Source organism: Netta rufina, assembly GCF_964035555.1.
Source record: "Netta rufina genome assembly, chromosome: 28".
NCBI classification, from domain to species: Eukaryota; Metazoa; Chordata; class Aves; order Anseriformes; family Anatidae; genus Netta; species Netta rufina.
The window spans coordinates 4,755,012-4,779,108 of record NC_140152.1 but is presented as its reverse complement, the minus strand read 5'-3'; the positions used below and the strand labels follow the sequence as shown (position 1 = coordinate 4,779,108).

The 24,097-nt window shown below is 47.5% G+C and overlaps 1 protein-coding gene across 6 annotated transcripts in view; it reads right to left on the bottom strand.

Moving 5' to 3' along the window:
• GATAD2A (GATA zinc finger domain containing 2A) overlaps window positions 1-24,097 on the bottom strand; it is a 62,758-nt gene that overhangs the window by 11,587 nt on the left and 27,074 nt on the right. For all 6 annotated transcript variants that reach the window (XM_084302903.1, XM_084302908.1, XM_084302906.1 and 3 more), the window contains exons 2-5: window positions 22,267-22,341; window positions 12,457-12,728; window positions 1,509-1,638; window positions 862-993 (exon numbers count right to left, since the gene is read on the bottom strand). In XM_084302903.1, the coding sequence (XP_084159029.1) occupies window positions 862-993; window positions 1,509-1,638; window positions 12,457-12,719 (525 nt within the window). In that variant the 5' untranslated portion in view covers window positions 12,720-12,728; window positions 22,267-22,341. The remainder of the gene's footprint in view (window positions 1-861; window positions 994-1,508; window positions 1,639-12,456; window positions 12,729-22,266; window positions 22,342-24,097) is intronic.

Sequence of the window (24,097 nt, the reverse complement as noted above, 5' to 3'; positions counted from 1 at the left end):
CGTGAAGCACACTTAAAACCTACACATCGCCCTCCCAACACAAAATCCAAGTCAGCATCACACGGGCTGGAACATAAAATAGTTCAGTTGCCATTGTTACAGGTGCTCAATTCACTCAGAGCCTCGCGTGGGGTGCTTGCACGCCCCCTCTGCCTGCCTCCACCTCTACCCTTCGGTGGCAGCGTGAACAGCACAAGCAGAAGGCAGCTCCTCTGGCAAAAAAACAGACTTTTTTCTGGGTTTGTTTCCAATGAAAACAGTCCTCCCAGCAGTTTGGAAGGCACACGTGTGATACGAGGGGTGGGGAGGAAGGGAAGGGGGTCAGGGTGGGAGGGCTGAGCCTCTCCTTTTAGGCTGCCTGGGTTTCTTGACATAACCACAAGCTGGCTGCAAGCAGTGGGAGCTGGAAGCCAGATCTGTGCCACACAGCAGAGCTCGGCCCTCGGTCACAACTCCCAGTGGTGGGGATGGAAATGCTTCAACAGAGGTGCTGACAGGTGAAGTTATGCATGAGAATCTCCTCCAAATGCACACTCATGCCAGCTACCTCTGGACTGGACAGTGCTTAGCAATTTGGAGTTCATTCCACTCAAAAATGTCCCTGAGTTTACTCAAAAGATGTTCAGCTTTTGCATACGGTCGATAAGAAAAACTGTCTAGTTATTTGGTCTTGTCAACACCAAAAAGAAGGAATGGTTAATGGGATACAGCACTACAAACTTCAGGAAGGTTTTATGAGAAGTGAGCCATGCTTTATTTGAGAACTCTCTTGGGTCCTACAGGTTATGGCAGCTGCCACAGTTACTTATTTTTTTCCTCCACTCTAGAAGACAAGACACGTATCTGTAAGGAAATAAATACCTTCTGAGTAGTGGTCTCCTTCTGGATTTGACTTTGCCGTAGCTTTTTCAATAAAACAAGTTTTGCTTCTTCTAACCGTAACTCTTCTTTTAGCTGTTTAATCATTCTCTCACGTTCCTCAGGACTGCTTTTCTGCAGGGCCAGGTAAGGCAATCGAGGATGGGAAAAGAGGGAGGGGGGAGACGGTAAAGACAGATACCATACAAGTTACGACAAGAACTTTCTGCATTATAATTGTCATGTATGTCTTAATATCACTGACATGTCTGCAATATGAGGACACAAACTGAGCACGGAAAAAACAGAAGTCAGACAACAAATCTATGTTATGCCATGCTGCATAAGGGATATTGTGTCCACAAATATAAACTTCACTAAAAAAAACAATTCCTAAAAAAGCATGCTTTAGAAGCATATAAAAAATAATGAGGTAAGAGCCTAAAGAAATAAAGATAAATAATAATAATAACAATAGAAGGGACACATCAGCCTTTAACAGCTCCCAGACTGCCAGCCTGCAAATCAGTCTTCAGGAAACCAGGTATCTACCTGATCCTGTGATCACAGGTGTCCCTGCAGGAACAAGAGGAATGTTTTCTTACTTCTACATGGCAAAACTCGAAGTATGTCAAGACAAGCAGACTCACCATGAGTGCCTCCGTGTTGGTCTCTTTTAATGCTATTTTTGTTAAACCATTCATTCTAGGGCTAGAAGGTTCATTGTCCGATAACACTATAACGTCCGGTGAGGGGACTCTCTTTTCTCTCTTTATTTCACTGCAAATCAGAAGGAAAACACAGAGAATGAGTTAATAAAACAAACTAACAAAAACGACTACTTCACACTGCATAGCGTTATTTATGACCCCCTGATAGATTATTCCCAAATCTCTCACATTCCACATAAACCCGGCACAGACGAGTTCCATCCATTTCTATTCTCCTCCTAGATATGACACATTTTTGTGCTGTTAAGCTTCATGAGGCAAAACGTGGCCACAACAGACAGGAAAAGAGAATTCCTTCAAACCAGGAGCTTTTCCACCAGCCATTCCCTCCTTGTCAGAGGCAAGCCCTGCTAATTGTGGAGGGTGAAGGCTCTGCTTGCACGGGGAGGACCACGTAGCCTCCCCTGGTCCAAAGCCATTAGGTCACTTAGTGCTGCAAAGCAAAACCAGCCCCTCTTCTCTTTTTCCTTGTCCTAGTGTAAGGGTTTTTACATCATGACCTTCTCCACCCAAACTACTTGCCTGAATCCTAAGGAAACACGACTCAGCTCACACATGTTCACTTACCTAAGTTTGAGCACTTTATGGCAGAGTTTTCTTCATCCATCACCACCACTGAACTCTTTTGTTATTAACAGCAGAAACCTCTAACAGTCTCAACACACAGACACACACCTGCAAAGCTTTATCAAAAACTCCTGAAACACGTCCAGATGGATGTTGTTTTTGGCTTTTTATTTGGTTTTAGTGCTTTAGTGTCTGGACCTCACAGCCAAACTCCTGACAATCCATCACCTCTCAGCCCCACCACGTTTGATTATCGTGCAAGAAGAGCTGTACTGGCTTTGGACATGAGGCAGGGTCCCTGTCCAAGGAAATTGTAAGTGGAAGTTGAAGGCAGGAGTAGAACACCTTCGGTACCAGGTTTTGGGATTTCAAACCATAAAGCACAAACCTTGTGTGGCACGTGAGAGCTGAGAGGTTTGGCAGGAGCGGTACGGAAACAGGACAGCACAGCCCTGTGCACCGCCCAGGAAACAATGACAGTGCTTGCGAAAGGTCTGACAGCAAGAATAGCAGGAGAACGTAACACATGGCATTGTTTTGTTTTTCTTGTAACCCAAAACCAGAAGTAGGAACAATAAAGTTTACACTGAGAACCTTCCAACTTGCAGCGAGTTATGCTTTAGAAGAAACGCATAAAGAGCTCGTATCAAGCAAGACTAAGCAAATATTTAAGTGTGGCTTGTACTGCTCAGTAATAAGAGATGTGGGATACAAGCACTCTACTTTGAAATATCAGGTGATCACTCCTCAGATCAAACAACAGTTCCTAGATTTAACTGATACCCCACATATCTTAAGAACCAAATAATTAAGTTAATCCTTGTTATCCTTATTAATGATGCAAAGGGAATTCACACTAACATCACCGAGAAGCTGCGCATCCCCATAAGCCCTGTAAAACACACCTCCAGTAAACACTCATGGCACATCAAACAGTACTTTGGATACAAAAAAACAGTTCAGAACACTGAAAAAAATACAAAGCAGCTTTAAAATGCGATTTCTGTCTTAGTGAAAGAACACAGCAGAAGGTAGAAGTGTCCTCTAGAGGGCACAGCGAGCCAGGAAACCCCAATCGTTTAAACTCTGAGGCGGTTTCAGAAGTAGCAGTGGCACAGGTGAAACATTTCCAGCTTTTTCCTGCATCTCCAGGCACCAAACTGGCTCCTGTGGCTCTTGGCTGGGCCGTAACTGGCCCAGACCCAGCTGCAGCCAGCGCTGCAAGTTTCTCCCGGTGCTGGTGAGCGGGGACAGCACGGGGACAGGGACGGCACAGGGACAGGGATGGCACGGGGACAGGGAGCCTCTCGCTGCTGAGCCCTTCTCAGACGACAGCTGGGGCTCAGTGTGAGCGAGGGGCTGGGATGGAACTGGAGCAGGGACACTCGCCTTCGCTCCTCCAGCCTTCAGGCTCAGTCCCTGCCAAGAAGCAGGGGTCAGGCAGCAAGCTGAGACCCCCGTACATGTGGGATTTGAGCGGATGGACGGCTCTGCACCCCAAATCATGCCCGTTTCCAAACCCCAAGGGACCTTTCCGCCTGCTCCCCGCTTTGACCAGCCCACGTGGAGGGAATCTGCAGGATCACAACCCAAACACAGCACTGAAGGACTTTATTCAGCTGCAGATGTGACACTCAGCGATGCTTTTTGGAGGCTCCTTGCACCCTTGGTCAAGCAGCAGTGACAGAGCCAGGGGTCTCCCCACGCCACCGTGTCACCCGGGGCCACTCAGTGACACCTCACAGATGCCAACGTGGCCGTTCTGGTGTCAGTTTTGCCAACTCCGGACCCATTTTTACAAACAACCCCCTGCCTCCGTGGGGCTGGCGCTCAGCCCAGCTCATGGGGAGGCCCCGGCCTCGCTGCGCTCCCCACCACGGGGTCCGAGCCCGCTCCGGGGGGCACCCGGCACCCCCGGGACCCCCAGCGGGCGCCGCGGGCGAGCTCCGGTCCTGCGGGGAGCGGGGCCACCGTTGGGTCACGTGAGGCGACGGGCACGTGACCCGCCACGGCAAAAACCATGGCAACGGCCGGTCCCAGCCGGTGCTGCCCGGCCTTCATTTTGTGAGGTGAGGCCGGGCCTCAGGTGCCGGCAGAGAAAATGGAGCGGGTCCGGCCCGCGGGGCCACGCCGCGTCCAGGGGGGCTCGCCGCTCGCCCCGGGTGACCACGCCGAGGGTCACCTGGTGGTGTTTGAGGGGAAAAAAAATGAGAGAAAACCACAAAATTAGCCCCGGCGGAGTCGCTTTCTTGCCTCACAGATGCCTCCTCGTTTTGTTTTCAACGAGGGAGGCGATGGTTAAAGACGACGCTCGCTGGCCCCGTGCCTCAGTTTCTCAAGATACCACAAGGATGGGAGAAGAAAAAAATAAAGAAAAAAAAAAAAAAAAGCGCTTAATCCCAAACTGGTTAAACAACATGTGCTGATAGGTGATGAAACACCTCAAGTGGAATGTCATCAGGTTTGAGTTCATCAGCAATTAGCATACTGTGCCTGAGAAAAAAGTAAAGATATCAAGTAATTACTGGTGCCTAGGTCGGGCAGGAGGAAAGTAGGGCGAGTTTGGGCCACCCAGCAGCTCCAAGACATCCCAGCAGCCGATTTGCACTGGGATGGAGAGCAACCTGCCCGGCCGAGACAGCTTCTTGGGAAGCTCTGACACCGTGTGAGCTGTCCCCCAGGTCCCTCGGAGGGACTGGGCAGTGGCACCTCCGTGTAAGGAGCAACCAGAGCCTCGAGAAGCAGCCCTCTGAGCTGCATGGGGCTGCGTGCCCGTCCGTTACTTGTATTTAGGAGAAAATAACGCTCAAAGAAAGTGCTCTATGGCAAGATACCACTGCTTCACACCAAAATGTAATAATAATAAAATGCATCTTGTAGGACCATGACATGAAATCTGGAACTAGGAAATAACGCCTTAGCTATAATAGCTCTGCATTAAAACCCATCCTTTACTCTCCAGCTGCAGAACAGAAGGAGATGAGACCTCATCTAAAGGCTTGCCTGAAGCCATAGGATTTCTCTTTGGAAGACACATCGTGATATTCCTGACAGCTCCATTCTAAGATGCTGGTCTAACAAAACCTGGATTAGAAACAACCACATTTGGAGTTTAAAAGTATATATAACAAAATCAAGACTATCACTCTTGAGATCCTCTGCAAAGGAAGCCAAGAACAGAGGATGTTCACTTTGACTCTCCAATTCTGCTACTGAGCCTATGAAACCAGTACTACCGACCCATCCGCTGGCAGAGATAAACATGGTACAGAGCCTATTACACCTCCATAAAATCCTTACAGCATCAGAGCCACATTTAGGAGCATCTCCCACCTACCTACACCAATGGGTGAGTTGAGCCTGTCGATGCGAGACCTCACAGAGGAAAAGTCCTTTCTGCAGAGGGGAGACACTGCCTGCCTTTTAAAGGCGAGACACGCTGACCCCAGCAACAAGACTACTCGTATTCACCATCACTGGATTTATATCCTCAGCAGCATGACCGATTTTATAGCGGATGAGCTGGCACAAGACTGAACTCCAGAAACGTAGACCAGAACTCTGCAAAACAATCTTCCTTTATAAAGGAGTTTGCTCTACTCTTTTGTTAGCCTGTGTGTAAAGCAAAAAATTTAAAACAGATGTTTCAAAATAAGAAAGACAATGGAAATATCACCACTTTCAGGAAAAATACTGCCACCAGCAGTTAATAATTTGGGATAGCTGCCCTGATACTGTGACCTTTATCCTCTGAAGCCATCAGGCATATCCTTCAGCTAAATAAAGGCATAGTTCTATTATTCTCACTTCAGCTTTCATAAGTGTTGCTGTCTCAATCACTTGGGCTTTACGCGAGAAGATGAAAACAGCACTGCTGCCCAGCTACATACATCTATTTAAGCATCCACAGCCATAAAACACAATTTACCAGAGACCTTGAAGAAAGTTGGTGTAAAGGATCCAACAAAGACCTCCTAAGTCACTAAGTGCCCTAGGAGAAAGGCCACGCTTCCTCTAATGCCCTCTTTTCAAACCGCAGGGCACAAGGACAGATGCACCACGCTATTCAAGAGTTCTCCTTTCGATCCTGTTGCATCCTCTAGCAATTCAGCACACAACTACTCCAGGAAAAAAACAAACAAACAAAACCCAAACCAAACAAAAAAGCCGCTTTCCCACAGGGATGCTGTGTATTTAGTTGGCGATCTGAAGGAAAGGGGGTCAGGTGGCTGAATCCAGCCTTGCAGGTCTGATTCCACGTAGCTGGGGCAGAAAAAGATGAATTCAACTGCTGTTTGAGGAGAATACACCCGAGGGCTAAGGTATCTTGACACGGACTCGACTTCTCTGACAGATTCCCCTTCCTTGAGATGGAAGCCTCAATGATACATGACCAAGGAAAATAAAGTTATAAACTCAATGCCAGGAAGAGAAAAAGAGATGCCCAGGGCCTACAGGCTCCAGCAGAAGTTTTACCTCAGAGGATGCCCGCTGCAGCCCAGCTTGCAGTGAGCTTCACCACATTAATGAAAGAACTCCAGTATGAGAAAAAGCAGCCTGTGCATTTGTTCACACTGATCCAGAAGCATTACACCAAAATAAGCTGCCTTTTACAGACCAGAGCTCATCCGTGCTCTAAAACGCCCTTTCAATCCCTCTTCCAAACAAATAAATAAATAAACAAAAAAATCAATGCGATGCTCAGTTGTTAAAGTTACAGAACTACTGACCTGAATCACGAAATTCCCCACTGCAGAGCAAGAGACCTACAAAGCCTCATCCTGTGGCATGCCAACATCCTCTGTCTGTCTGTAGGTAACTGACGGAAGCATCACACCTAGTACTTAGTCTGAAGTTTAATCTACGTTAGCAAATATGCAGCAGTTTTGCCTCAGTCCATTCAGCAATCTCTTGTATACACTCATCCAAAAATACTTGGCAGGGAGGGAAGACAAACAAGGAAAGAACAAGCAATGCAGTAGGGAAAAGAGAGAATTTTTTTCTGGAGATATAACATCTACAGGAATCAAAGAAGTTGTGATGGATCTAGCAATTGCGGTGTGAAACTGAAGCAAAACAAACTTCACTCCTTATCTGCCCTTCCTCTGAACATAAATTAAATTTTAATCAAAATATCTTTGCATTTAAAATAAAACATTAAAGTTCCCCAGGAAACTTTGGCATCAAATTTTTTTTTTTTTTACAGCATCCCTTGGTAGAACACATACCAAGGGGTATTGGATGCAACATACATAAGCTGAGAAGGAGATGTGAAGGATGGGGCCGTGCCTTATTTCCAGTCCCATTAATGGGCAGAGAGGAGCCCAGTACTGGTGCTGCACTAGCACCGATCCCAGTTAATTCCAGTAAAGTGGGGAGTTTGGTCAGCCATCCCAGACTGCATTCTGATGTGCTTAAACACATAGTAAAATTTCAGAGGCAAATCCATCCATTTAGGAAGTTTTAAATGTGATTTGGCCAGCTTAAAAACAAAACAAATAACAAATCCCAAACTCAAAACCCTTCAAAGCAGCACCGTTTAGCATCCAAACCCTAACACGAAAATTCAGGGCACAGCAACTAGGCCAACTTTCATACAATCTCAAAACAATTTCTCTTCGATGTTATTTTTAATTATACCATACAACGGAGGCAGAACGTGATTATTCTGAGGTTCCAGAGCAGCATTCCCCAAGCACACAAATCATAACCAGCAAGACCTAAAATTAAAGGAAATAAAGAGTTCAGACAGATTGCCTTGAAAGCACCAACTGTAGGGATGCCTACAAACTCTTCATTCTCATCTCTCCTGGCAGTTTTCATTTAAGCAAACAAGCCGTGGCTTAAGTCAAGCCAGCTCACATGTAATTTCAAGCGGCGAGAGCTTAGAGCTGTGGGTGTATCTCATACTTGTGTGTAACACACATCAGGAGACAACAGAAGGGTGCAAGCAATTTGGGGGGAATATAAACCAAACGTATCAAATGCAGACTTTTTGGCTTAGCCAGGCTTCTATTTCTGCTGGAAGGAAAATCCAGACTCGAGTTTGATGTGAGTAATACAACACAACGAATAGAGTAATTTGTGGACGATTTTTTAAACAACTGAGACCCCATCTGATACAGAATCTGTAAAAATACATATATATTTTTATCAACCAGTTTTAAATTGTTTTTGATCAAGCTGCAATTAATGCAGACGAGGTAGTTAATACTCAAATTCACCACTTGGCAAATAAATAGAGGAAAACAGACTAAGAAGTCTTCCAGTTTGTTTTAGGCAGGACATGTTCACCCCGAGATTACCAACAAAAAGTGAGAATTGGGGATAGCTATTTAACAACACCGTGCAGTTTTAGGGTGCTCCCATGAAAGAAGCTAACGATATAAACAGCCTTGCAACCACCGTAGCAGAAGTACAGCTCACGGTGGTCAAACCAGAAGCCAACTCTTCTATTTACATTTTATTAAAAATATCAGCATCGCTGCCGTAACACCACCACCGTCCTGCCTCCTCCCTCTTCTTGTACCCCTGAGAAGTCTCAGCTTTGACAATTCTGAAATGAAACCCATTTTGAGGTCACCTATTTGGAGACTTACTGTCATTTTGAAGATTCGGTTTAAGATAGCACAACCAAACTCAACAGAGCTGCTCATGGGGCCGAGTTGTGTTCTCATCAGTCCGTGCTCCCATCCCAGCTCATGAGCAAGGTTTTGCCAGATGTTACCTCAATGTTTTGGGATATCCTGGTGCTTCCCCTCCAGCACAGAGGAGACTTTGCCCCCGTAGACACGTCTGAGGACAGCAGCTCCTGGCCAGGTGATAAGATCGTGCCCGGGAAGACAACTCGTGGTCTCTACCCAAGCTTTCTATGAGTAGACCAGAAATCATGAGCTTAACCAGGCCTGCATGCACAACTGGTTTGTTTTGTCTGGTTCAGGGAACACCACTAAAAAACCACCACCAAAAACACCACCATAGCCAAGTGCCAGACAAAGCAGCACAGATGAAGGGAACTGAACCTGGAGCACAACAAACGCAACGTGATGCAGCAGGCAGGGTGATCCAAGGCAGGTTCCAGGAAAAGGTGCCAGCCTCAGCTGGAAACGACTGATGTTGAACTCAGGGTGAGCGTTGGTAGGAGACTTCTGTGCTTAGGGGGAAGGAAAGAAAGGAGTGATGAAGAGAGGAAAGGGAAAGCAGAGCTTGGAGGAGCAGTCAGAGGGTACAACTCAACCAGCCTGGACACAAACGTTCCCTCTAGCACCCGTAGTGACGCAGATCAGCGTATTTCAAAAGCAAAGCGATTCACACATGACACGATTTTACCATCCCACTGCAAAGGGTATGTGTTCTTATCAAAAGGGGACGACTCTTTCTTTCCTCCCATTCCTCCTTTGCAGTGGGTCCAGCTTAATTACACGCCAGCAGAGCTAGCTCCCAGCGCTGCAAAAACGCCGTGCAGAGGAGCAAGATTTTGGTTTGGCCTTGGGTGACCTCTCATCAAAGACTTCCACCACTACAGACTTTCTTCTGTTTCTTCTGGCATCAGAAAATGTGCTCAAACCAGCTCCTATTTTTAAATTTAACTTCAAGGTTTAGGAAAAAAAATTAAGAGAAATGCATTTTTCAAGTTTAACGTGCAGATATTGCCAGGGCTATATTTCAAATTTTGTAAAATCAACTGATTTCAGAAAGATAATCCATTCAATCAGCTTTACGTCAGCTAAACTGTGATTATTGCTGGGCCACCTTTTCCAAGGAAAATATTATGTTTTCAGTTCTAAAAGCATTAAGGAAGTTTAAAAGCCAAAACACCATACATCACGAAGCATGAATTTACCCAACCAAGAAGTCTGTAGTAGTTCAGTCATTTTAAGCAACAGCCTTTATTCATCTCCCCAGAAAATCAGCTCAGTTGCTTTAAAAACACGGGTATTATGAAAGCTGCAAGCTGAATTCCTCTGAAGATCAAAGGTCTGGAAGGTAAGTCCCTCACTTAATTTCATAAGGGATTTTTTTTTTTTTCCTTCCCCACAATTGCCAACTGTACTCTTATACATGCAAGGGATCAGATTCATCCAGAGACAAGTTTCCTCTATATCAAAGGCATCTTCAGACTCGGATTGCATTCCCGGGGTGGTGTTTGCATCCCGAGGCTGGTCGGCAGCGCTCCCGGCGCAGAGCACGGCACCACCAGGATGCAGGAGCCGAGCCCAAAGGCTCTGGAAGCAGCACAGCAGCTCCTGAAGTTCACAGAACCGTTCAGGCTCACTCTTTGCCATATGGGAAGACGCAGGGTTTAACCCCTCTCTATTAAGAGCACTGTATGAATAGAGGTTATGAATGGTGCTCCAACTTACAAACAGCACCTGAAACCTCACCAAATTCTTAATTATATTTATTATGATTAACTTCAGCGGACTTGGGATCAGACCGCCTCCTTACGTGAGCATATTTTTTGTATGGGGAAGCCTCCTCTCCCTTCTTGCTGAAACTAAAGACAACAATATCCTATTACCACCTGAAACGAGAAGGCTGTACGGAAAGAGGATGTTCTCTCATCTCATCTCAATAGGTGTTATTGTTCCAGATGCTCTCTGGGAAGTTAAGCGTACGGCTCCTTGTTCATCATCCTGTTTGTGCGCCTTGCAGCACACAAACAGAGCATAAACACTGGCACGCATTTCAAAAACATAAAATCACAAAGAGCACATGCGTGTGGGGGCAAGTAGTACAACAAAAGAGTAAGGATACCTGGTTCCAATTTATTAGCTTTTTGGTATGAGCAATCTTTTTAGATATTCTTCAGAAATCACAGTATGCATACTTGTGCTAATGAGCAGTTAGTGATTAAGCCAAAAGATACCTGAAGAGATTACTCCTAGCCAGCACAACACAACTGCTTGACGTGGAAGTCATCTACTATCCCCGTCAACTTTTCCTGGACAAGACGTGAGTACCTCCTAACCATCAACTTCAGCAGCTCGCAGGAATCGTCCCTTTTGCAGAAGGTTTCTGCAGAAAGCTGAAAACCCTCACTTTGCCTCAATTAAGCTGATGGGAAAGGTCTTGTTTTACAAATACCGAAGCAGTATTTGAATAAAGCTACCAGGCTCTTGCGATCTGCGCTACTTCTCAGGCATCAGAAGTCGGGAAAAGTTCACAGCTGAACTGCCATTAAACATCAAAGATACCAATTTTCCCAGTAGCACTCATAAGCACCCCTCCTCCCAATAACTCCTGTGCAGTTGATAAGAATCTCATGTTTTCAGCTTCTCACCTCAAATCTGCACTGCTGTAATAGCTCACATCCAAGCAGATACAGATTTATCACCCTGAGAACTGTTTAACCCATTTCGCACAGACAAGCCTCAGTTCTTAGGTATTACCACTCCGACATCAGCCAGTGGCAGAGTGGGGAACAAACGAGGCTTCTGACTTCCCCTTCAACATGCTGGATCTTTCTGCACTAAAAATAAAGTAAGGTCTTCAGGGTGGCAGAGTTTTTATCCTGGTACAGATGGAATCTGGGTTAGAAATACGGCGGAAGACTTGGAATCTGCCTTTAAAGCGATGCCCTTTCATCTGCGTGTCAGAACCACACGATTCATTTGTATATCTCAAATCCAAGTCAAAGGAAACATCTTACGTTTTTGTAATAAGATTCTCCAAAGTGATCAGCAACTTTGAATTCATGCTTTCAGATGTCGGAATTCAGACATCTTAAGGAGGCTGGACCTTCAAAAAAGTGCTAAGAACCCGTCCTACAAAGAACTGCTGCAGACGGGTGATGTCTTTTCACAGTATTTCCAGTGTCAAAATCCACCAATTACTCTAAAGAGAAAGTCAGACTTATCCATACACACTCTGTCAGGAAGAATCAAGTTGCAATTAAAACTCCTCTGTTTGGGCAATTACCATCTATTATTTTTCCCTATATCACAGCTCAATTAAAAAAACACAACCTTCTTCCTCACCTAAATCTCAACCAGCAGCTGAAAGTGCGTTCTCTTTCTAACCTGCACATTTTTCTATTCAAGACTACATTTCTTTACTCAGCTGCTCACCACAGCTGCCACTGCCGTCAGAGCTCGTGTAAGAAAAATCAGGAGGGAAGTTACACTGAAGTAGCTCTTGAATGTCACACCAAGAGCCAGAGCTGTGACTTAGACTGAAGATTTTGATTCCTGCTACCTTTAAGACACGAGGAACTTCTTCCCAGTGCCATCTGACCACGTTTTCCTGTGCAGGTATCCCCAGTGCTACTGCACAAGTGCAGCAGCAGGTCACAACTCACCTTTTTGAAGTACTCATGTCCACAGGCTCATCTCCCGTCTGAACCTCCACTTTAATGGTTGCTTTCACCTCTCCGCTTTTTAATAATCCTTGCACTTTTCCAGCTCCGGGATCTGTTTTTATTTTCATGTCGCCTTCCGCAGTTATATCAGTTCCTAATAGTCCTTTCTCCATTTTTAGTTTTTTACTGTCCACATCGTTATGCGTTACCTCACGTTCTAAGGCTCGTTTCTGACTTCGTGTCCTGCATGCTTCCTCTGTCATTGTGAGGCTCTGGGGAGAGAGGAGACACAACGAGTTAAGTACGTTGGAAAAAAGTAAGTTGGACAAAACACCTTAACTTCAAAACAGGGCAAAGTACATCGGTTACTGCAAAAAGAAGTTCAGAAAGAGCAATAAAAGTTCTGCTGGTGCGCTCACTTGCCCTATCTTCAACATACATCTCAGGCTGAAGCTATTAAGCACCCAGCATCACCGTACTTGAGCTTTTCATGTTAAGCAAAAACAAACAAAAAAAAAAGCCAAACAAGAAAACACACACAGACCCCTCCGAGTATAAACCAGAAGCAGGAAGAATAATAATAATAATAATAAAAAAAAAAAAAAGCCTGCACCAGAGCACGGGAGAACACACAACCCCTACCCCCCCCCTCCTTACACACACACGTTAAAAAAAGTTTGGACCGCTACCAAAAAGCAGGAAGAACGAATGTATTTGCCTCACATGCAAATAACCGTAATTACAAAATTCGAGATTAGGATCTCCCTGGGACCGCTGCCACGTCTCTCCTAGGACCCAAGCCCGGCTGCGAGTTTCGGGAAGCGGGCGTTACGGGGAGACGGGACCACCACACCCTGCGTGGAGAGAGGCTTCCATGTTTCTTGACAGCCTGCCACCAGGCGCTACGGCACTGCCATTGTAATAAAACCGCTCAAGTTGAAGACTTTCTCCCCTCCTGGCGAGAGGAAGGCTGGGTTGGGGGGGACCACGCTTAACTCCTCGCCCGCCAGCGGCGCGGGGAGCCCGGCTCCGGGCGGGCTGCGCCATGGCAGCCGGCACTTCGGTACCTGCGGACACCCCTCGGACGCGGAGCTGAGTCAGGCTTTGATCCCATGACATCACTGGGCTCCACATGACCCTTCCCAGGATGCAGCCTGCGAGACAAAGCACTTTCCAGAAACCAGTCTGAGCCGGCGGCAGGCAACCCGCAGCGGGGTTAACCCCGCCGCCCGGCCGGCACCCGCCGGCGCCCGCAGCATCCCCGCTCCTCCTCCTCCTCCTCCTCCTCCTCCTCCATGCTCCTCCGCTCAAGGCACCAAGGAGGTAGCATGGGGGAAAAAGGGGGAGCACCCCCCCCCCTCCTCTCCCTTGCATTCCCAATTAATTAATTTTAGGAATTCCTCCCATCCCAGATCACCCCCCCCCCCCCTTCCCCTCCCCTTAAACTAGATTTCAAGAGCAAGGCCGATGCACAATAGTTGGACAAAGTCTTTGAAATGTTTTTAGCGCTGGGAGATTAACATAATTATGCAACGTAATTAACCTCTGCTCACCCCCCCCCCCCCCTCCTTCCGGCCCCCCGTTATTCAACAATGTCATAAAGCGTTGGGTGAAATCGCAGTTTTGGTGGTGTAAGCCCTGTGCAAGTGACCGCAAGTTTCTCTGTGCGGTGTTGTACAAAGAATTTTAGTGTTGTTTTCTTTCTTTTTTTTTTTTTTTTTTTAAAAGGAAAAAAGAAAAGATGACAATCAGTCAATGCACGGAGCAGCTCCGCTCAGCTGATCTGCTGTGCCAGCCCGACCGTGCCTGAACTCACAGCAGGGAAAGGAAAAGTGTGCTGTGCTGAAGCTGAGCTGATTTTGGTGTTTTTGAGAGGTAAATGCAGCACACGAGAGGCAGCCAGCAGCACCCAGGGCTCCCAAACCCCACGCGGGGCTCAGCACCTCGAGAGCACAGCTGGAAGTGCAGCCAGCCCCTTGCTCTAAGTGCCTCTGCTGACAATAAGGCAGCAAGGCGATTGCTCCTCGCTCTGAACGAGCAACCCAACAACCCGACCAGGAATCACAAAAATTGCTCCCATTAACTCGCTGCGAACGTACCAGACCCCAGAGCTAAAGCAACGGGCTGCCCAGCCTGCTAGCAGCCAGCTCACATATACTGAGATTTGCCACCGATCGCAGAGACTTTCCAGGAGCACGACTGCTTAGTCGGTAGGAAACCTCCTCTAAAATAAAAAATAAAAAGATGCCCGACCTGGGGTCATTTTCAGCACCTTCATATTTTGCAGTCTTGCATGGATGAGCAGCACCACTCCCAAAGCCTGCGCTGATCCGATGGCTACAGCAGCCTGTGCCTCTGTCCTTCAGGGACTTGGGCCCCAAGTTTTAAAGGCATTTAATAAGATGTAATTGCTGCTACTTCGTTATCCCCATTTTTGATTGGGTTGGGGAGAAGCAGTACTTTGAGCTGTAGTTGGATATTTCACACCAGACCACAGGCAGAGCTGCCAGGCAGAACTCTGCACACTCCCACCTCCATCTCTCTTACCTGCACTAACATCAGAGGCAACGGAAACAGTCTAAATCTTGCATTTGCAGTGAATTTATGTAAGAAATATTACACAGCCAAAATCATAGCAGCAGCAGAAAACCAGGTAATGAACAATTGCAACGGAGAGGCAGACACTGGGCAACCCACTCAGCATTTCTAGGTGCAAACCCTCTGTGTGTAACTCCTCACACAAGTCAGCCTTGATGAAAACGCAGGATGCACCTTTCCAACAAACCCTTTCCTACTACAGATTCTCCACGACGTGACACAGCCCGGTGGCAGACAGCCTTGCTGATGGCCAAGCCCTGCAGCTTCCACTGGCTCAGGTCTCCCCCATCTCCAGCTCCAGGAGAGCCGGCACAAGGCCGGACACTGGAAATTCTGCATCACCTGCGAGCAGTTAATTAAACCCATTTCTTTTTGCAGCACTACCTGGCACCCTGCAATTCCTTCCCAAAAGCGAAGCAGCCACTTGTTCTTGGAACATCATCATCGCTCCCTTACCAGATAGTTAACCCAAACTTTGAGCTGGAAAAGGTTTCATCCTCCTCGTGTGTTCAGTACTGGCTGTCAGGAGGCTCACAGGGTCAGTTCTCCTTGGAGCAACGGTGCTGCTGCTGCTACGGTAACTTTTCTGCAAACCAAAACTCAGCCCAAGTTTTTGTTAACAGCACAGCATTTTTGTCACAACAACGTGGGCTGGAAGGCAGCAACTGGAACAGCAATTGCTAGGGAGAAGAGTATTTGTAGCACAAGGGAAACAGCACGTTGTGCAGACCTGCGTTACCAGAGAGACCTTGGGACTAGATTACACCAAGATTTTACTGCTAAACCCGAAGAATGCAGGTGCAGGCTCAAGGTTTATACACACTGTCACAGAAAGATCTGTTTCCACGGTTCCCCTACCCCTGCAATACTGATTAAGTTGTATTTATTGTAGATGAGCCCTAAAATAGTGGTTTTAACCCTTTTGGGAAATGGTACTAGAAAAGTTTGCTGATATGGATGTACATGCGGAGAGACCTACAGGAAAATAAGTGTAGCATTGGGAGAAGGAGAGGAGAAAAAGGACAAAAATAACGAGGAGGATTTCTTAAAAAGGTCGTTCTCCCTCCTTTTTCAGGGAAAGAGAGGGAAACTGGTAGTGCCAGAGGCTTTTATGGGAAGCACCTGTGTTACCGGGCCTCATCTCCTGCACCACTGAAGTAGGTCAGTTCAGCAAGTCTTCTGCAGGATGGATTTCACACAGTGGCCAACTACAAAGCGCTTCCCAAACCAGCCTAAACTCAGGACCTGTAGGAGAAGACTGAAACCAGAAGCCTGCCCTGGGAGAAGAGGAGGAGGAAGAGGGCACCGGCACCAGCAGGGACATCCCAAAAGGACGCCAGCTGCTCCTTATACGACACAAGGGGGTAAGAGAAACCCAAGCTGAGGTGGGGAGATAATTCCCACCTGAGGGCAGATATGGCATCATCCCAGCAGGTTTGATGGCACGCCAGCCATCAGACGATCCTTTACCACCACTGTGAAGCAGCACCTCACCAGTACCCCCAGTACCTTGGCTCCTACAAATTCCTCTCTCCACTCCCAGAAGGAAACTGTCTGTTGGGGTGGGGGAAGACGCAGAGCCCCTCCTAACTCCCACAGACAAAAAGGGCAAGTCCCGAAGCACAACAGAGTTTGTGTTTAGATTTCACAACTTTAACCAAGAGGGAAAAAAAAAAAGAAGGTGGAATGGATCTGTACACTCAAAGCCTGTATTCTCTGCCATGTTCCAGCAAGTCCACTGAATTTATTGAGATCACATCTCACCAATTGATTCCACCAGATGGGAATAAATCAGCTGGATGTTTCAAAAATACCCAGGCTCTTTCAAGGATAACACAGCAGTTTTGAAGCTATTCTCTAAATCCCCATTCTTGCTCCTCCACCACTAACAGCAACAGGACCAACGTGAAGAGTAAACAGCTCTGGTTCAACTCGCCTGTACCTTTATTTTAAAGAAGGAAGAGTAAGTAAGGGCTATGCAGTAAATTTTAAGTTTTTATGGATGGTTCTGCTTTTTATTACAAGGAACAGCATAACTTGGGGCGGAGCGCCCAGGACCTAAGCAGCAAATGCTCAGCTTTAAGTGCCATCGCTGTAACAGATTAACCACTGTGATCAATTCAAAAGGCAGTTTAGTGAGCAACATAAAACACTGTAAACTCCTCGGACTGCAGGCCACACGATTACACCTGATCAGCCCAAAGTCTCATCAAGAAATTAAGTCCTCCGTGCTGTTCCGCTGCCCTTTGAGCACTCTGCCAACAGGAAAAACCCAAACCTCCTTGGAGTTCACAGGTCTGCCAGCCTGGGGAGCATCGCACACGGTGCCAGGGGCTAGGAGCTCCTGCACCGTCACCTGCTCGCTTGTTTTTGCCTCTGCCGGAAAAGTTACAGAACGGGGAAAACATCAGAAAGTTCCAGTTTGGGACTTGGGAAATTAATTACTCCGTACTGATTTTTCCAGATGTGCAATCCAGCCCGGAATAAACCCAAACAGCTGCAGAAGCCGTGCCTGGCTCACCCGGCTCTGCCCCATCAGGGCACCTCCAGGCAACCGGGGAGCAGCCGGAACAGGTTTGGAGCACAAGCACACACAGGGAACGCTGACACCGTGCACGGAGACGAAACCACAATTAAAAGGGGAAAAAAAAAAAAAAAAAGGAAAGAAAAAGCACGCTTTGCTTGCTGTTTGTAATGTACACTTCCACTTTTCCCTGCATCACACTCAGTTATCCATATCGCCTCCTTTCTCCACTCCCATTCATGATTTATAACTTCCTCATACAAACTTCAAGTAATTCCTTCACAGGAAAGCACTTATGCTCACTTTTTTTCTTCCCCTACTATTTAGCTCAACTTGGTAGCATGAAATAAAAAGGGCTGGAGTTAAAATTACATCCTGAGGCTTTGCTAGAATCAACACTGCTGGTGAGCACCAGCAGCAGATATGGGCTCAGCACAGACCAGTTGCAGACGGGCTCGAATCCCACAGCAGCCGCACACGGACCCGTCCGGCTACGCGATATTCACCCTTTTCGGTAGCCAAAAACAAAGATCAACAACCCTCTTTCCCAGCATGATCTGGAAACTTTTACAGTGAAAGGAAAGGACAAAAAAAAAAAAAAAAAAAAGCAAGGTTACAGAAGAGGAAACGGGGAGGTTAAGACGCATCCAAGTCAATGCCCCTGAGTGAAAAGAAGTCAGAGATGGCTTTGGATATTCCCTAAATGCAGCTGATCACAAAGTTTCACAAAGTTTCTGGCTCAGCAGTCGCTTGGACCCAGCACTGCCTCTGGCAAGCGCGGCCGCCCGGACCACCCGCACACCCCCTCCCCACCAATTAATTTCTCCTAGCAGCATGCAGCAAAGTTCCTGTAAGAAGTTGTTTCAACTGAGCTTAATTATGTCATAAGTGTGTTTTTTTTTTCCCCCTACATACTCATTGATAACGAAGCCAGAAGTGAGATCTCTTTGACACAGCTGTTAAAAATGATTGTGTGTGTACCGCTGTGTGAAGGTGTTCATGTCTGCACGTGTATTAATGTGCATACATGTGCACGCACAGGAGCTCGTGACCTTGTTGTATGAATTTTTAGAGAAATACACTTCGGATATCCAAATTAAGAACTGATTTTAAAAGAAAAGAATTAATGCAGTAGGGGAAGGATGACAAGAGAGGGGTCAAAAAATAATAGTAATAACAGCACAAGGCCCACACCTGAGCTCCCCTGGGCACCTCAGAGCCTGTCCCTTCGCTGAGGGAGCTGAGGCGATGCAGGTGGATCCCCTGGCTGTGCCCACCATGCTCCCCACACCACGTCCCCCACAAACAGGGCAGCTGCTGCCCAGGTCCCCTCAAAACAGGGCGAGGGGCAGGAGGGCGCCCAGCGCCCTCAGAGCACCCACAGCACGCCCTGGGCCTGCTGGCAGCCCCGGGGCCGGCCGAGCACGGCAGCCCACCAAGGGTTAAGCCCTGCCATTTTGGTGCCATTCACCGATATGTCCATTAAGGGTGTTACATAACAAAATGGCAGCCCTTAACCCTTCCCGTGCCGGCTGAGCCGCGTGTGCTCACGCACAGGGGGCCCGGCGGCACCTCCCGGGCACGGCAGCCCTGACACCCTCCCCCCTCCTCCCTTTTCTGTCATGATTATCGTTTCCCCTCGCTGCGAGCGTGCGGGGGAAGATAAGTGACCTTGCTGAGGGCTGCTCAGTACTTGTGGTTAAAAGGAGAAGGAGCCCACAAAAGTTTCCTGCGTGCCGGGGTGCGAGGCATCGCGCAGCGTGGCGGGGAGCACTTCTGGCCGGCGAGGGGCCGGCAGCACGGCAGCGGCTTGCCCACAGGCTCCAGCAGAAAAGCATCTCAGGGGCACTGGCCTGACAGATTATTGAGGGAGAACAGCTGGGACTCGGGGTGTGGGGGTCCCAAGGGTCCCTCCGACACCCTGGGCCTGCAGGAGCGGCTTTGTTGTCACCCCAAGGAGCAGCGGCGCCAGCCAGCCCCAGCGCTGTGCCCGCAGCGCAGTAGGAAGCAGCTCAGCCCTCGTTTGACTAAATATTTACCAAAATTAACAGACAAACATCTGTAGGAGCACGCTGAAGCTCCGAGCACCACAAATGTTAAGCTCTGGTTTTGGCCAGAAAGGAGACTTTGCAAGCTGGAGTCGCACTGCACGAGGAGTCACCAGTCTGCCTTCCATCGCTTTTGTGTCAACTCGCCTTACAAAGAAAATCGCTATTAATGCAAGGTTTGGCTCCGTTTGTGAAGGAAACCTGCACTCTAATCATTACCTAAGCACCGTGTGCATCGGAGAAGTGGTCACAATTCCTAACAGAAAGCTCAATGTGCCATATAGATTATATTAAACATCTAATAGCTACGGCCCGTAAAAGTCAATCTAATTTGCTAGAATTCTGTGAGAACCTCACAGAAGCACTGTCAGAGTGATCTTAGGAAAAAAAAATGCTTAAGTTTTTGAAAAAAATCTTGCATAAAGCGAACAGGCGTTTCTCCTAAGACTCTTTTACTGGTGGTGCTCTTCTCTCCTGAGAGCACCCAGCCCTCCAAGCCCTATTTCACGGCCCCGCCGCGGGGATGCGGGCGCCCCAGCAGCACGGTGAGGTGGTACCAGCTCTCCTCACGCTCTGCCATCGCGATTCAGAGCTGCAAGGCTTCCAGCAACGAGGGGGTTCATTGTCACCCCCAGGGAATTCGGCTGAAGGAAAAAGGACGGAATCAAAATCATTTTGTTTAAAAGGCAGCAGCACGTGGCCTGGTGCAGCTTGGCAGGAAGGATGCTGCCTCCCTTTGCCGTGTGGATTCTCCATTCACGTCAGCCCCTCGCAGATACTAGCTAATAATTAAAAACTGTTTATCCCGTGTTTATTTTGACTCAGAAATAAAACCTACTGCTTAGAGGACTACAATTCGATTTTAAATTTCATTTAAATATTAAGTAACAGCACTGTAGATTGCAATCAAGTCACCCCCCCATTTCACGTATGCTTCTTATTAAAGAAGGGATCTAGGTTGGTTCATTTATTTTATGCAAGAACAGCAAAATTAGCATCGTTAAATACCCCGTCACAACAACAATCAGCTTTTCCAGCACCGCATGCTGTGCGTATTGTAACACGGGTGATTCCTCACTCCTCTGTGTCTTAAAAACTTAAAGGAGAGGCTCTGTGTGCACAGACCATCCCAACGGGCTGCAGCATCACCCTGCCCGAGCAGGGCCTCACTCCGGATTCATTCAACCCAATATTAATTATTTAACACAGCCGCAGCCCAGCCATAGAGGGAATTAGTATAAATGAATACAAAGGACTGGGCACTAAGAGAAAGATCTGAGCAACTTAAAGAATTTTATTCTTTTCCAACCACTAGCCTAATTCTTCTGAAAAGATTTTGGATGTTATATTAATTCTAAGGGCCACTGCTTTGGGTGTAAAGGCATTTATTTAGAGGGTACTACTAGCAGCCACTACTTGAGGGATTTGTTTGACCTGAATTCTCCCCCAAGTTTTATGGATCTATTTTTGTCTAGAAACTACTGGGCAGGAAGTCTGCTAATGACTATGTCTGGGCTTTGTATTACCAAAAAAAAAAAAAAAAGAGAAATCACCGAGATTCCTCAGTGCAGAACAGCAGTTAGCACGAGTTTCGATAAGGGTTCAGAGCAGCAGTATTTGGGTAACAAGCTGAACTGGCAAAATAAGATAGTATTTATGCACACATCGCTACAACTTCACAGAGCTGCATTTCAGGTGCTTTAAGTCACTGATCAAGAGCGCAGATTAAGAAATTTCCACAACTGTGGTGAATACGTCGAAGTGTGAGAGTGATACAACTACTCTCACTGCTACTCCCACTCCTTCACCACTGACTGATGTCATTAAGGAGGATGTTTTTATGATTTCATTTGGGTCTCATGAAAGGTGGCTCTACTATGCACAAGTTTGGGCTCTGGCTCAGTTCTGAAGCTGACTATTTACAAATAGAAAATGAAGTAATCAGTAAATCTACCAGCAGAAACATCAACACCTACACTAGGAAAAAAAAAAAAAAACAAAAAAAAAAAACAGAAGCAAGGACCAGAAATGCTTAATGCTGATCACGAGAGCCTTGACAATATGTCTTTTAGAGAGGAAAAAACAAAACAAAGACAACTATTGGACAAATCCTATAAATTACTATTTCTAAAATGCTTCCTTTGACAATGCGGTGAGATGGGTGAGCACCATCACAGGACAGTTGCTCCAGAGAGCTGTCTACTGCGTTACTTCAAGTACGCCATTAGATCACTGCCAGAGCTACAAGCTAGCTGCAGAAACTTCATTTCCATTCACCATTTTTCTTCTGGGGGCTGCACAAATGATGAAAATCTACAGGAGTCTCAAGGGAAGAATTTCGGTACGCTTGCTTTTGCTTCTCTTCTTGTTCAAGACTGAAAATACCGTGCAGCTGTTGTGAATGCCCAGCTAAAAGGAAGCGAAACTTCTTTGTTTGCCCATTAGCAAGCTGCGGAGATTTACGTACTTTGGAGCGTTGATTAAACGCTAAGTGAAAGGCAACGTTTGGTTAAGGCACAGGGACCAAATCCAGGTCCAAGTTTAGCATCTGAGCTCTGCCATCCTGGACGAGGCAGGAGCAGAGGTACAAAAAAAAAACCACCCGGCAGCACAGTTCCACCACCCGCCCACAACTCCTACCCGTCAGCGAAGTTCATGGGTTCCACCTGGGGTCCTGTCCAGGCCGAGTGGCTGAAATTGACTGCGCAGAGGGTCCTGAGGGAAAAGACAAGTAGTTTAGTACTCCTTTAGTCTCCCTGGTGATATGCCCACCGCCTTCATCTAAAGCACACCCGCTCATGAGACAGCGGTCCTAAAACTCCACTGCCCACGTGAAAGGTGACAAAACCACATCTTTTACATCCTATTACTCGAACTGGAAAGGAATTGCAAGTTAGGCTCGTGTTCCAATGCTTTGGGATTAAAAACAAAAAGCACACAGAGAAATATTTCCATGACTGCTTTTCTTGCTCTGTATTTCTTTACTCTTTGCTTCTTCCCAGGGGAAGCCAACCGCTTCTTGGTACCCCTGGTTTGCCCCAGACACCCCTGGAACCAACATCCCCAGTTCTAACTGACTGTTTCCCTGGCTAGGGGAGGACATCCCTGTCCCCAAATACTGCTCCAACATCATTCCCATGGGGTGAGCCTCCAGGCAGCCCCAGGCCAGCACAGGGCCAAGCACGCAGGCAGGGGAGCACCACTTGAAGACGCATCTCCCGAAGGAAACTTATTTACTCTTCCCCAAACCGACTGTGGCATGACCTCAGAAGGCACGCTACTATACAGACAAACGCTGACAAAAATAAACGTCTCATTTCATAAAGGTTTTCAGCTGCTTTCAGCTTTTCATTTGCCCAACACGCCAGCAGGCCCCTGGACCAGCATTTTAATAGCTGCGACGCAGCGAGATGCGGCAAACAAGGCAGTGTTTGTCCAGCGGTTTAGGCTACTGTGGCTCAATGCCACGATGCTGCTGATGGCAGAAGAGCTTTGTAGCTTGAGTGAATTTCTTGAGGAGCCTCTGTACTCGAGCTCCCAGCTCGAGGCAGCTCCAGGTCCTCCTCCTTGTCCTCGAGACCTTTCTTCTCACCTCTTCCATCCAGCACCCAACAGCAAAGCTGGTTTTTGGTTTGTGCAATGAGATCACGCAGTGAATAGCCAAGATATGACACGAAGGCAACGCTCCTTTGCATTTATTTCTAATGAGGTTTTGGTGGGGTTATGGGGTCCCCCATAACGCAGACCAAGTCAGCTGCCCCCTGTTCCTGGTTGGACCTGAGGACACATCCCAGGTCCCTGCAGAAGCTGCCATGAAGTCCAACATAAAGCAGAGAAGCAGAGAGGAAAGGACTTCTTTAGCTACGTTTTGCTCCTACAGGAGAGCATACAAAAAACATCCTCACACAGATGATGCTCACATGCTGTCTGCTTTTTTACTCCAGACCAAGCCCTGCTGGCCCACGCTTGCTTATGCCCTGCAGAAACCTTTTTACCACCCTGCACATACAGCACATGACATTCGCACCTTGTTCTTCCCTCGCTAGGAAACCGAGGGAAGAAACAGAGCCTGCGCACACCGGCGCAGTAAAACCAGCTCATTTCACCACAAAACAGGGCCAGCAGCTACCTGTGCCTGCAGCAGGAGGTCCATCAGCACCCAGCACGGAGCAGACACCACGACAGGAGCCACGATGCCAGCAGCGAGCCCTGCACCACGCACACCGACACGAAGCCGGTGTCGGCACGGGGCAGCAGCATTGGGCTGGAGGTGGAGCACTGTAATTGATGCACGCCGGCTGCCAAGACAACTCCTTGGAAGCTCGGCCTCTTATTTCTAGCTAAGCCACCAAGAACTCTGAGTCATTTCCCTCCTCAGAAAGTTGTGCAGAGCTATTTTCTTTTGTCCAGCGGGCAGGACAACAGCTCACCGACTTCTCCTCCTCCTCCCTGCCGGACGGGGAGGAGATGC